Source organism: Pseudophryne corroboree, chromosome 10 (assembly GCF_028390025.1).
Source record: "Pseudophryne corroboree isolate aPseCor3 chromosome 10, aPseCor3.hap2, whole genome shotgun sequence".
In the NCBI taxonomy this organism is placed as follows: Eukaryota; Metazoa; Chordata; class Amphibia; order Anura; family Myobatrachidae; genus Pseudophryne; species Pseudophryne corroboree.
Genome location: NC_086453.1, coordinates 369,240,914 through 369,256,290, shown reverse-complemented (window position 1 = coordinate 369,256,290; position 15,377 = coordinate 369,240,914). Strand labels below are relative to the sequence as shown.

Genomic DNA, 15,377 nt, shown 5'->3' with positions numbered 1-15,377 from the left:
TCCATACAGATTAGACAATATGGATGATATATTGCTCTGATCCGCAATATTAGATGAGATATTATCTAATGTGTACCCAGGCTTACTTCCCCGTGGGTGGGTGAGTATTTGGAGGAAAGTAGTACAAGCAACAACATCATGTAACCACTTAGACACCTGCAATACTGCAACCTTGGGATCTAACAGATTTTGGTGGGACAGATAAATGTGGTTGGCCAATGGGCCAATTGCACTAACTGTGCCATATACAGTACATGTATGTCACGTGTACTGCCAGAGATCGGTGTTTTGTTCATATGTTGCTGTTTATTCCCTCACCAACTCCAGGCACACACACACTGGACCACCCACTTCCCAGCATTCCCCTGGTCCCAGGGACCATCACTGAAGATTCAGGCTTACACATGTTAGTAAGGGAGTGTCTACAAATATTAAGCATTCTAATACACTAACATCACATCCTCTTTTCTTTAAAGATAAGCCCTGTACGCTTCAATGCAACAATTAACAACGTCATATTAAGAACATCATCTAACACGTTTCAATGAGTCTCTCAGGTTTGCGTATTTCCCTTTTGGGTCTTTCATACACAGTCTGCGTTTCATCGACCATATTGGACCTTTCTGGAATCGTGGTTTGTTCACCGTTTTCAGGGTCATCATACATGTCAGATGAAGGGTATTCTTCAGTCATGTTGTCTTCATTATGGTTAGGTTGAGATTTTAAATCCACCCGATTTCTTCTTACTTCCGTTCCACGCTCTGTACGTATAGTATAAGATCTTGGTGCTACTTGTGCTTGCACAATACCTTTCTGCACCCAAATACCTTTCTCATGATCTCTGAGACGGACTTGGTCACCCGATTTTAGATCAGATAAGCTTTTTGCTCGCCTGTCATGGAACAGTTTCCGTTTCGCCTGTTGATGTTCTTTACTCAGTCTGACCAACGCAGAGTTATGTGTATTAAGCAGTTCATCATGTATCGGGAGATTTGCTCTAATCCTCCTTCCCATCAGCATTTGTGCAGGAGAAAGTCCATTCTGTAAAGGTGCACTGCGGTAGATTAAAAGACTTTTGCAGAAATCTTCTTTACCTTCTTGAGCTTTTTTCATGAGACTCTTTACAGTTTTTACTGAACTTTTCACCAACCCATTTGAGCGTGGATAGTGGGGACTTGACGTAGTATGGACAAATTCCCACTCATCAGCAAATTGTCTAAATTCAGCACTGTAAAACTGAGGACCATTGTCAGTGAACACTTCCATAGGAACACCATGCCTTGCAAAGATTGACTTCATGCAATTTATTACGGCTTTACTAGTAGTTGTATGTAGTGTCTTCACCTCAGGGTAGTTAGAGTAATAATCAGTCATGACAATGTACGTTTTCCCATTACAATTAAACAAATCTGCGCCAGTTTCTTTCCTAATCTGTTCTTGTCTTGCAAGAGACACTGGTAGAGAAGCTACGATCAAATTAACATAGGCTTCTATCTCTTCATCCATCAGACTTTTGGAACCTTCACTTTTGTCCACAGCACGAGAAAGTGTATCAGCAATGTACATGTATTTGCCGGGACAGTACAGCAAGTGTACATCATATTTCTGTAGTCTGATAAGCATTCATTGAATTCTCATGGGACAGTCATGTAATGATTTAGTCATGATAGCTACCAATGGCTTGTGGTCAGTTTCCACTGTAAATGTTTGACCATACACAAACTGATGAAATCGCTCACATGCATATGTGATCATTAGAAGTTATTTTTCTATCTGAGCATACCTTGTTTCAGCACTTGTCAGTGCTCTTGATTCATAGATTACTGGTTGCCATGTATCCTCATGTTCTTGTAACAGCACTGAGCCTAGGCCAAATTGCGAAGCATCTGCTGAAATTCTTATTCTTTTCGCAGGATCAAAGAATTTTAGCACTGGTTGCTCTGTAATGATCTGTTTCAAGTTTTGCCAACTTTCTTCTTGTTCATGTGACCACATCCACTCGTTATCTTTGTCCAACAACCATCTAAGAGAGGCTGTTCATTCAGAGTTGAGAAATAAACTTTCCTAAGTAAGTAATCATTCCTAGGAATCTTCTGATGTCGTCTTTGTTGTTAGGACGTTCCATGTTCACTATGGCTGATATTTTCCTTGGGTCTGGTTGTACACCTTGTTCTGAGACCACGTCGCCCATAAAGGTAAGTGTATTCACGCCAAATTCACATTTGTCCTTGTTTAGCTTTAGATTCACTTTCTTGAGAAGTTCCATTACTTGTCTCAATCTAGAATCATGTTCTTCCTTTGTAGATCCCGAGACAATAATGTCATCCATCATTGTTTCAACACCTGGAATATGTTCAAAAATCATGTGTATCTTTTTGTGATATACTTCTGGAGCAGACAAAATTCCATATGGTAGTCTAAGAACTCTGTATCGACCTTCTGGTGTATTAAATGTACAAAGCTTTGAGCTGGCCTCATCTAGCTTCATTTGCCAGAACCCTGAAGATGCATCCAATTTACTGAACCATTTTGCTCCCGCAAATTGCGACAAGATTTCATCTCTGGTTGGTAGTTTGAAATGTTCTCGTTTAATAGCTTTGTTTAAATCTCTGGGGTCTAGACATATTCTGCATTGTCCATTTTTCTTTTCAACAATTACTAAGGAGCTTACCCATTCAGTAGGCTCATCAACTTTCTGTATCACACCCAAGGCTTCCATGCGATTTAACTCTTGTTTCAGTTTTTCTCTCAGCGCAAACGGCACTTTTCTACAGGGGTGTATCACTGAAGAAACTTGCGTGTCTATATTTATTTTATGCTCTCCAGGCAAACAACCTAGACCTTCAAACAAGTCTCTGTATTCTGTAAACATCAATTTGCAGTCATCTTCTACTTGTGATGTCACCATAAAAACTTTAGCAAGCTTAGTTTCTCACAGGAACTTAATCCTAGAATCGGTTGCACATTTTTATCCACAATCAGTAGAAATGTTTTAAACTGTTGTCCCTTATATTTCAGTGTCACTAAGCATGTACCTTTCATAGGAATTTCCTCCCCAGTGTACCCTGTTACTTTCACTTTGTCTGGATGAATTTTAGGTTTTACTCTAAAAGTCTTATAGTCTTGAAATGATATTAAATTCACCTGCGCGCCAGTATCAAGCTTAAAGGGAATGACAATCTCATTCACAGTTAAAGGGACAATCCATTCTTTCTTATCTGCACTGCAAAGTTCAATGCAATCCACGAAGAATTCATCTGTTTGTTTAACAGCATGCACTTTGGTTGTTTTACTTTTAATTTTACAGCATTTGACAAAGTGATTAAGTCTACCACATTTCATGCAGGTTTTACCATAAGCAGGGCACATTTTAGGATTGTGAGCATTTCCACATCTACTACACATTTCCTTGTTAGACTGTGGCTTAGACTGCTTCATTATTGAGAATGGAGGTTTGCTTGGCTCTGTGTTCTGCACTACATGGACAGCAGCATCAACTTCCTTGTGTAACTTTTTGGCTTGAAATCTAGTTATTTCTGCAGATCTACACATAGTCACTGCCTTTTCTAGTGTTAGGTCTTGCTCTCTCAGCAGTCTCTCTCTGAGTCCATTATCAGGTATTCCACAGACAATATGATCTCTAATCAGTGAATCCTTTAAATCACCAAACTCACAGGTTTTACTGAGTGATTGCAGCTCTGTAACATACTGATCAAATCCATCTACAGACTTCTGATCACATGTGAAAAACTTATATCTTTCATATGTCACATTTTTCCTTGGCACAAAGTAATCTTCAAACTTTTGCATTATAGAAGATAGCACCATATTCTGCCCCTCAGCAAACTGAAAACTATTATAAATGTCCAGGACATCCTCTCCTATCACATGGAGGAAAACTGATGCCTTAGTTTTGTCAGCCTCTGAATCAGCTCCACATGCAGCAAGATATATATTAAACCTTTGCTTAAATCTTTTCCAGTTTTCAGACAAGTTACCAGACATCAGCATGCCAGTTGGAGGAGCTAGTTTATCCATGGTTACTCACTGTTTGCAGATAGGAGCACACGGCAGGCTTTGCAGACACTAATTATCACAGCCTTACAGACTTCTGCAAGATTCTTTCACACTCTGAGAGCACTAGCAGTCCAAGTTAAACTTCTTCTGACACCATGTTTTGTTCATATGTTTGTAAATACAGTCATCAGGACACAGAGACATGTGAGCTCACTGCTGTGCTGTTTGTTCCCTCACCAACTCCAGGCACACACACACTGGACCACCCACTTCCCAGCATCCCCCTGGTCCCAGGGACCTTCACTGAAGATTCAGGCTTACACATGTTAGTAAGGGAGTGTCTACAAATATTAAGCATTCTAATACACTAACATCACAATCAGGATGCCAAACTGTCACACTGGCTGGCATATATGGCTCACCTGAAACTAAGTCTCACATTCACCAGTCCTTGCCAGCCCACCAGGCTACTATGAAGTGGACCTTTTACAATCACGAGAGGATGATCACAGCTTCCGTAATAGGAAGTGAGAACAACATAATTTAATGATAATGAAATTGCACAACACACCCTCTTTTCATCATTAAACATAATCTGGATCCATTGGATGTCTAGGGGTTTGAATGGCACCAGAACCAATAAAGTGTCTGGATTGTTATCCAATTGGACGTCAAAATGAGCAGATTCTGGGTAGAAGAAGCGCATGGTGGTCTTACTGCCAACGTCCTTCTCGTACTTGTGGACTGGGGCCTTGTTCAACCTGGTAAGAGAATCGTTAGAGCAAAGCAAATCAAAACCATGTAAGCAAATATGTAAATTATAAAACACTCAATGACAATGAAAACCAGTGGTGGCCAATAGGATATATTTCTATGGCCACAGCAGTCTGCACAGAGGTTCCACAAAGTACATTTTCACAAGAGCTTATAGTATTAGGGGATAGGAGTCTGAATAAGCAGTAGGCTGATATAGACATTGTAAAGAATTCAAAGTGTGAAGATTCTAAGTGTGACAATTACAATTTGATAACTATAATGGCCCGCGGGACTTCTTATCAGCCCTATGCAAACCTTTCAAAGACCGTGATGTAACTCCTTCTTCTCACCTACAGGTTATGTGTAACTACTGCTCCCAACATACACTAACGCATATGTCTCAATAACACAGCTTTGAATAACATAACTGCGTACTTTAAGTAATTAGCAATTATTTTTTGTAAAAAGCCTTAAGCCTGATTTTTGTTAGGATTTTTTTTTTGGTATTTACCCCTCTCACCATTTGTTTGTTTTAGATTTTATTGCTCACCTACCTAGTGGATTTTAGGCATTGAGGTGGGTCTCAATCAGTGAATACACATGACACATGTTTGCAGCTATACTTATTAGGGGATAAGAGGATGAATAAGTCATAGGATTATGTAGCCAGTGTGAAGAATTCAAAGTGTGAAGATTCTAAGTGTCATGATTACAATTTGATAATTATAATGAACTTACCCTGTACTTAAACTGGACAAAAACTGAAAGTGAAACATTTAACAGCTAATACAACTGCAGATAAACTTCTTTGCAACAACAAATGTATCTTCTTATATATATCCTGCAATCCTCACTCTGTGATCACTATGCAACCAATTTATGTTTAGAAAACATTTGCAATATCATGATTTGCTTGAAACTGTAAATACCTGTGCTTGAAATTTTGGTCAGTGAGGTACAGTTTATGAAGACATACTGGACTGGTGCTTACATAGTGAATCACAGTGTAATTTATCAACTTTCATTAGCTAAACATTTGCCTTACTCAGCATGTGTTAATAAGCCATAGTATTTCTTTAGATGCAGTCTAGGGTCAAATGAGTTCAAATACACAGAGTGTTAATAACACTACGTGTCTGAAAATAAGTGGAACAACATCAGTAAACTGGTATTTGAACATTAACAATTGCAACTCCATTACAGTCTAAATCTAAATGACTTTAGTTTTATTTCAAACACACCATGTACCACAAATTGCTTTTTTTCATCTCACTCCATGATATTTTCTCAAGATCTATAACATCATTCACTTTCCCTGCAACACACCCCTCTTTGGGGCAGATGTATTAACCTGTAAAAGGCATAAGGAAGTAATAAACCTGTGATAAGTGCAAGGTGATAAATGCACCAGCCGATCAGCTCCAATATTTAAATTAAGATCTGATTGTCAGGTCTCTGGTTTTGTCTGTCCCCGGCGGGGGCACTAGTGGGTCAGTGTTGGTGCGATGTACAAACCGCTGAGGCAATATAAAAGTCCTGCGCATATGCGCTGATGTTTATTAGAACAGAGCAGATGGTATAACACTGAATAAACTGAAAACCGGCAATGTAGAAAACAATGATGAATAACTGAATCCAAACAACTGAAAGTCTCTTGCAGTAAAATATAAAGCAATTTGATTTTGAATGCAGGTGATATTAACAGAACTCCAATAGTACCTGAAAGCACACAGTCTCTGTATAACACAAGATAAGATAAACGGATAACTGTTGGAAAAGCAGAACTCCGGTATATCTGAGAAACACACAGTCTCTATATGCACAAGTCCATATAGCCACACTAGGCTTGAGCAGGAGACAGTCTCTAAGCAATAAGTTGGTATAACTGCTGAGATGCACAGATGGTATGCTGATAATGAAGTGCACAGGTAAGGTAATGAAATGAACACCTGAGGAGAGTCTCTTACTGCTGATGAGTTTGTGGCTGGATGTGGCTGGAGTCCGGAGTAACAGGAGAGCTGTAGAAATGGTAACTGGAACAATGAAGATAACCACGGGGGAACGCTGGAAACAGGAACACAGGAACCAGGAGAACTAGGCACACGGTATGTGACTCGTTGTCCGAGGCGATGTGAGTGAGCCACGGACTGGAACTTATACCCCTTGCTCTGCAGTGATTGGTCACTGAACTCTAGCTGGAAACACAGCACTAGATTGGATGCCTGGATCAGCTGAGTGCAGATGTCATGGCAGCGTCCATACAGGCCGGATGCCGGCACACAGCGGAACACACACACAAGACCAGACTCAGGGGTACTCAGCGACACGGGAGATGACGCTCACGGTCAGCGCATCCATGTAGCCGCAACTGGGGCCATGTCCTCCGGAGGCCTGCACACCAGCGCGCTGGTAAGTGAGACGCAGCTGAACGCCGATTCCTGACACTGATTGGCTGGTGCGTTTATCACCTTCCACTTATCACTGGTTTATCACTTCTTTATGCCATCTCCAGGCTTAATACATCTGCCCCTTTCTACTTTGCTTCAATTATCAACTCCTCTTTTATTAACACTCATGAGCTTTTTACTCCTCTTAATATATTGACAGTAACATCCACAACATAACACCATAAAAAACATTAACATACCTTCTACAACTATTATTATTATCCTTTATTTATATGGCACCACAAGGGATCCGCAGCGCCCAGTTACAGAGTATGGAAACAAGTAAAATAAGACAAAAAAGTGACTTACAGTTTAAGACAATATAGAACATGTACAGGGTATATAAACGTGGCTGCATCAGCAGACAACACTGAAATAAGTATTAGGGTGGCAGAGAACCAAGGTATCTGCTGCCATCAAAAGGAGTATGGAAGAGAAGATGGCTTAAGTAGGATAGGCACATGAGGGAAGAGGGCCTTGCTCATAAGAGCTTAGATTCTAAATGGTAGGGGCAGACAGACAGGGGTGACACAGATGGGGTGGACAGTGAGCGTGGAACAGAGAGTTAGGATGAGAGTTGGCTGGACTTGGTGAAGAAGTGGGTCTAGAGACCCTGTTTGACGTTGTGTGGAGAGTCTGCCAGGTAGAGGTACAGAATTCCAGACATAAGGAGCAGCATGTGAAAAATCTTAGAGGTGGGAATGGGAGGAAGTAATCAGTGCACAGGAAAGGAGGCATGCATTAGTTTAGCGAAGAGGACTAGTAGGAGTGTACAGGGAGATAAGGTCAGAGATGAAAATGGAAGAGTGGATGAGGGCTTTGTAAGTGAGTGCGAGAAGCTTGAATTAGTTTCTGAAAGTGAAGGTGAACCAGTGAAAGGTTTTTAAAAGGGGGAGGGGGTTCATTTGGTGAGGAAGATGAGACAGGCTGCAGCATTGAGGTTAGATTGGCGTGGAGAGAGGCATTTGTCAGGGATGCCACATAGGAGGAGATTACAAAAGTTCAGTATGGAGATGACCGGTGAGTGGATAAGGGTCTTCCTAGCATCCTGGGTGAGAAAGGGTCTGATCCTGGAAACATATTTGAGTTGAGAATGGCAGGTTTGTGAGAGTTGCTGAATGTAGGGAGCTAGAGGAGATAGTAGTGCCATCAATAGATAACAAAATAGTGTGAGGTGAGGTTGTGCAGGAGGGAGGGAAGCTGATCAGCTCTGTCTTAGACATGTTAAGTTTAAAAGAAAAATTCTGGGACATCCAATCAGAGATAGCAGAGAGATAGTTGGAGATATGAGTGAGGAGAGCAGGGGAGAGGTTAGGGAGGAAAGGTAGATTTGAGAATCATCAGCATAACGATGATATTGTAGTTGAAAGAGCTAATGAGCTCAACTAAAGAGAGAGAAAAGGAGAGGACCAAGAACAGATCCTTGGGTGACACCTACTGTACTGTTAGTGGAAGTGTGTGTGTGTGGGGGGCATTCAGTCATAAGGGGAGACAGAGAAGGAACAGTAAGCAAAGTAGGAGGACAGCCAGGAGAGGGCAACATCATGCAGACCAAGAGAGCGAAGGATTTGCTGAGGGAAATGGTGGTCCACATTGTCAAAACCAGCAGAGAGTTGTGTCCCTTGCATTTCACAGCAGGGAGGTCATTGCAGACTTTCATGAGGGCAGTTTCAGTGGGGTGGAGGGTATGAAAGCCAGACTGGAAAGGGTCAAGCAGTGAGTGGGAGGTAAGAAAGGCTGTAAGGCGGTTGTAAACAATATGCTCAAGGAGTTTGGAGGCAAAAGGGAGGAGAGAGATGGGTCGGTAGTCAGAGAGGGTGTTTTGATCAAGGGTAAGTTTTTTAAGAATAGGGGAGACGAGTGCATGCTTGAAGGCAGAGAGGAAAGTGCCTGATGTGAGGAAGAAATTGAGGAAGGCAGAAAAGGCAGAAGGAGAGAGGTAGCAGAAGAGGTGGGAGGGGAAAGGGTCATGTGGTGAGGTGTAGGGGAGGAATAGATGGGGGCCATACCTTCCACACCAGATACATGGGTGAAATATGTCAGATGTGGTAGGATGGATAGGGAGGGGTGGTAGGGGAAAGTAGGTGGCTGGTTGCTGATGCTTTATTGGGATGTGATGTCCTGACGTATGGAGTTGATTTTGGATGTGAAGTAAGTGGCAAAGTCAAGGGCAGAGAGTGAGATGGAGAGATGTAGGGGAAGGCAGATGAGGGAGGCACCAGGACAGTGGGAAAAATGTACCAGGGGTTGTAAGTATCACACCATGGGGTAAATTTACTAAGATTCGTGTTTTCCCGTTTGAGGTCAAAGTTCAATCACGAATGACATCGAAAGTGTAAATATGCAACTTTTTGAATTGATTACGACTAATTTACTAAGCTGCCGTATTCTGCATTTTCGGGTTTTCCGATGTCGATGTCATTCGTTTTTTTAGGCAGTGTTTTACGTGAGTGACTTGTAAAACACTGCCGACTTTAATACAATGAATCTCGGCCGGATCTGAGAGATCCGTGCTGGGCTTCATTGTGCACTTTGTTTAAAAAATAAATAAAGTTTAAATGTTAAAAAAAAATTGCGTGGGGTCCCCCCTCCTAAGGCAAACCAGCCTCGGGCTCTTTGAGCCGATCCTGGTTGCAGAAATATGGGAAAAAAATGGACAGGGGTTCCCCCATATTTAAGCAACCAGCATCGGGCTCTGCACCTGGTCCTGGTTCCAAAAATACGGGGGACAAAAAGCGTAGGGGTCCCCCGTATTTTTAAAACCAGCACCGGGCTCCACTAGCTGGACAGATAATGCCACAGCCGGGGGTCACTTTTATACCGTGCCCTTCGGCCGTGGCATCAAATATCCAACTAGTCACCCCTGGCCGGGGTACCCTGGGGGAGTGGGAACCCCTTCAATCAAGGGGTCCCCCCCCCCAGCCACCCAAGGGCCAGGGGTGAAGCCCGAGGCTGTCCCCCCCATCCAATGGGCTGCGGATGGGGGGCTGACAGCCTTTGTTGATAGTTATGAATATTGTTTTTAGTAGCAGTACTACAAGTCCCAGCAAGCCTCCCCCGCAAGCTGGTACTTGGAGAACCACAAGTACCAGCATGCGGCGGAAAAACTTGGCCGCTGGTACCTGTAGAACTACTACTAAAAAAATACCCCAAAAATGACAAGACACACACACACCTTGAAAGTAAAGTTTTAATACATCCATCCACACAAACATATACACATACTTACCTTATGTTCACACGCAGGTCGGTCCTCTTGTCCAGTAGAATCCATGGGGTACCTGTTGAAAAAATTATACTCACAAAATCCAGTGTAGATCGGTCCTCTTCAAATCCATTTGTAATCCACGTACTTGAGAAAATAAAAAAACGGAGTCCCGACCACGAACTGAAAGGGGCCCCATGTTTTCACATGGGACCCCTTTCCCCGAATGCCAGAAACCCACTCTGACTTCTGTCTAAGTGGGTTTCTTCAGCCAATCAGGGAGCGCCACGTTGTAGCACCCTCCTGATCGGCTGTGTGCTCCTGTACTGTATGACAGGCGGCACACGGCAGTGTTACAATGTAGCGCCTATGCGCTCCATTGTAACCAATGGTGGGAACTTTCTGCTCAGCGGTGAGGTCACTTTCGGTCAACCGCTGAGCAGAAAGTTCCCACCATTGGTTACAATGGAGCGCATAGGCGCTACATTGTAACACTGCCGTGTGCCGCCTGTCATACAGTACAGGAGCACACAGCCGATCAGGAGGGTGCTACAACGTGGTGCTCCCTGATTGGCTGAAGAAACCCACTTAGACAGAAGTCAGAGTGGGTTTCTTGCATTCGGGGAATGGGGTCCCATGTGAAAACATGGGGCCCCTTTCAGTTCGTGGTCGGGACTCCGTTTTTTTATTTTCTCAAGTACGTGGATTACAAATGGATTTGAAGAGGACCGATCTACACTGGATTTTGTGAGTATAATTTTTTCAACAGGTACCCCATGGATTCTACTGGACAAGAGGACCGACCTGCGTGTGAACATAAGGTAAGTATGTGTATATGTTTGTGTGGATGGATGTATTAAAACTTTACTTTCAAGGTGTGTGTGTCCTGTCATTTTTGGGGTATTTTTTAAGTAGTAGTTCTACAGGTACCAGCGGCCAAGTTTTTCCGCCGCATGCTGGTACTTGTGGTTCTCCAAGTACCAGCTTGCAGGGGGAGGCTTGCTGGGACTTGTAGTACTGCTACTAAAAACAATATTCATAACTATCCACAAAGGCTATCAGCCCCCCATCCGCAGCCCATTGGATGGGGGGGACAGCCTCGGGCTTCACCCCTGGCCCTTGGGTGGCTGGGGGGGGGGGACCCCTTGATTGAAGGGGTCCCCACTCCCCCAGGGTACCCCGGCCAGGGGTGACTAGTTGGATATTTGATGCCACGGCCGCAAGGCACTGTATAAAAGTGACCCCCGGCTGTGGAATTATCTGTCCAGCTAGTGGAGCCCGGTGCTGGTTTTAAAACTACGGGGGACCCCTACGCTTTTTGTCCCCCGTATTTTTGGAACCAGGACCAGGCGCAGAGCCCGATGCTGGTTGCTTAAATATGGGGGAACCCCTGTCCATTTTTTCCCCATATTTCTGCAACCAGGATCGGCTCAAAGAGCCCGAGGCTGGTTTGCCTTAGGAGGGGGGACCCCACGCAATTTTTTTCCCGAAAATTTAGAACATTTCCCCCCCCTTCCCACTGAAAAACATGCAAGGATCTCATGGATCCGTGCATGCCTATACAAACACGGGATAAAAAAGCAGGTCTGGTTTTTTTTAGCACTTTTTCACGATTTGTATTTTATCATGGCAGTGTTTGGCTATTGTCGGCAGTGTTTGTGTTTTGCACTTTTTAGTAAATTCCCGATTTCTAGCAAATTGCAGGCGTATTTGACCGATGGTGTATTGATTCGTGATTTTTTCCTAGGACTTCCAAAATATTACGAATGCCCTCATCACTGCCGTGATTATTGCTTAGTAAATTACCGAGATGACACTTTGATGAAAAAACGGCATCTCGGTCAAAATCGGGACCTTAGTAAATATACCCCCTTGAGTCTCTTATGATTCAGACTTTGGCTGCAGTAGATCTTGAGATCGTAGTCTTAAAGATATCAGGTTCAATATAGTTCCTGCTCATAAGCTATTTGTAAACTTAAACTAGTACTGGGCAATTGGCAGGGACCCTGAGCAGAGTCTAAACACACCAGTGGTTTTCACCAAGAACCCCCGCAAGGGAGTTTGAGCTTTGCAGATTCCGATGTGCTGGAAATGGCCCCCTGCCTGCATCACCCAGTAATAGCACTAGAGGACTTTGACAGAACGGAGAGACAGGATACAGGCAGACAAGATCTTAAAATTTTAGATGCAGGACAGTTATAAGACTCTGGTAAAGGTTCTGGCTGTTGGTTAAGTAGCGAACTGGAACCAATGGCAGAGAATATTGGACTGTAAACAATGGCAGATAGTATTGGACTGGAACCGATGGCACAAAGTATCGGATTGGACTGATGGCACAGAGTATCAGACTGGAACTGATGGCAGGGAGTTCCGACTGGAACCAATGGAGCCAGGTGGTGCAGCAGGATGGAGATCTGCACTGAAGTTACTGAGAAGAATGAGAATCTGCAGGAGTTTCACAAGAGATACGCAGCTAGGCTGAGGACTTCATTGCACTGGCTGCTTGTTGCTCTAATTCAATCCCCTTAATACCCTGAGGAGGTCAGAGATTGGTTGCTGTGATCAGCTGAGCTACTGTCTGGCTTGGATTGGCTGAGAACTGATCACATTTGTGTAAACAACATGGTGGTGCCCATGCCTGGGATTTGGAGGGAACTCTGACGTGGAAGAAGTAGGCCTGAATAAGGAGAATGAGCAGAACACTGCAGAGAGCTGGAACCAGAGACAGCATGTCATGCTGGGATCACTATGCGAGGACAGCATAGGCATATTTTTTTCTGCTGACTCTTTCAGTTCAATGCTTTGCAGACTACACACACAGGAGAGCTCACACAGATGGCCAATCAGCAGCCAGCAACACAGACTGCAGCTTGTATGCTAAGCAAACCTCTTAGACAATGACCACAGCCAAACTGGATATATTGGAACTGGTAAGGTGGGCTAAACCCAATAAGTGGGAAACACTGGACTGCAAACTGTTAGCAGAGGTAAGTCATGATAAGCTACTAAGGGGCTGATTCAGAGATGGATGCAGCCAAGCATCTGTAAGCAGCAGCTGCGTCTATGTAGTGTGTGCATGGGCACTGGTCGCAGTACGCTACCCTTCTCCTTGTGCCGGCATCCAATAAGGGTGTGGCCGCAAGATGATTGACAGCGGTGAGCATTCGCCGGGCGGCGACACATCGTTGCGTGTGCGTGGCAGGCCGAACGGAGAGAGACCAAGTGAAGATGTGAGGTTAGGGAGTTTAGAGGCAGGGAATTAAGAGGGAAAATTGATAGGAATGTTGAAATCACCTAATATAATGGAGGGAATGTCAGAAAAGAAGAAGTGAGGAAGCCAGGAAGCAAAGTTGTCAAGGAATTTGGAGGGAATGCCAAGAGGATGGTAAATTACAGCTACTCGAAGATGGAAAGGTTGGAAGAGGCGTATAGCATGGACCTCAAATGTAGAGAATATAAGAGATGGTTCTGAGGGTATGAGTTGGTAATAGTACCTAGAGGGTTAAAGGACCCCAACACTAACGTCTTGGTGACTCCCACTTCGGGGTGAGTGTGAGAATATGAGGACACCAGCAGAGAGAGCAGCAGGAGAAGTCGTGTCAGAGGGGGTAATCCAGAGTGCCAAGGTAATTCAGACTGGATTTACAAGTATATAAACTATGGCTAATTACCCCAGGCTACCAGTTAGGCAAATGTGTAGCTGATAAAAGGTGATAAATTACACTATTTGTTAGTGCAAACACAAACCCTAACCCAGTATGCCTTCATTAACTATTCCTCACTGACCAAACTTGAAAACACAGGTATTTACAATTGCAAGCAGATCATGATATTACAAATATTTTGGTTGCATAGTGTTACAGGCAGAGAGAGTATTGTAAGGTGTCAGAAATGAATATATATCTGAAGCTGTGGAGCTGCTCATCTGTTGTTGTAGCTGTTAGATGTTTATCCTCCAGTTTCCGTTCAGTTTAAGTCCAGTGTAAGTCCATCTTAGATATTATATTTATCTCTCTTCTGCTTTTATTAGCTGTTAATATATCACCAAATCCAGGCTCCAACCACTTGTCCAGCTCACATTCAGCTGATTCACAGCAATATAGAAATCCAGCTAGCTTCTTAAGCATCACATGTCTTCCATCACCCTCCAACTGCACTTTTTGTAACAAATGATCATAATCAATGACCTTTTAATCTCCAATAACTTCAATCTGCTGGCTATAACAGAAACATGACTCACACAATCAGACATAGGGCCTAATTCAGACCTCATCAGACCTCATCGCAGCAGCAAATTTGTTCTCTAATGGGCAAAACCATGCTGCACTGCAGGGGGCAGATATAACATGTGCAGAGAGAGTTAGATTTGGGTGTGGTATGTTCAAACTGAAATCTAAATTGCAGTGTAAAAATAAAGCAGCCAGTATTTACCCTGCACAGAACCAATATAACCCACCCAAATCGAACTCTCTCTGCGCGTGTTACATCTGCCTCCCCCTGCAGTGCACATGGTTTTGCCTATTAGATAAGAAATTTGCTGCTGCAATCAGGTCTGAATTAGGCCCTTGGTCTTCCCTGCAGCACCATCACATGGTGGTCATCACTTCAAACACGCACCACCAGGTCTGGTAAAAGTAAAAGAGGTGGGGTTGGAATATTACTGTTTCTATCTTTCACATACTAAGTTCTCCCACAGATTCCATCACTCACATTTACATAATTTGAAGTACATTTTATCAGGAATTTCACTCCCCTCTCTGTGTGTCGCAGCTATCTATCATCCACCTAGGCAATCCAAACTATTTCTGGAACATTTTGGTGCCTAGCTCCCTCACTTCCTATTCTCTGATATTTCCACCATCATCATGGGTAATTTCAATATTTCAATTGACAGTCCACTATCTTGTCCTGCCTCCAAGCTATTCACTCTAACCTCCGCTATCGGCCTCTCC

The 15,377-nt window shown here is 43.4% G+C and overlaps 1 protein-coding gene across 1 annotated transcript in view; it reads right to left on the bottom strand.

Annotated features, from left to right (window-relative positions):
• LOC134965392 (CMP-N-acetylneuraminate-beta-galactosamide-alpha-2,3-sialyltransferase 4-like) overlaps positions 1-15,377 on the bottom strand; it is an 83,401-nt gene that overhangs the window by 24,002 nt on the left and 44,022 nt on the right. Inside the window, exon 8 of the mRNA XM_063941854.1 lies at positions 4,589-4,778. Coding sequence (XP_063797924.1) covers positions 4,589-4,778 — 190 coding nt within the window. The remainder of the gene's footprint in view (positions 1-4,588; positions 4,779-15,377) is intronic.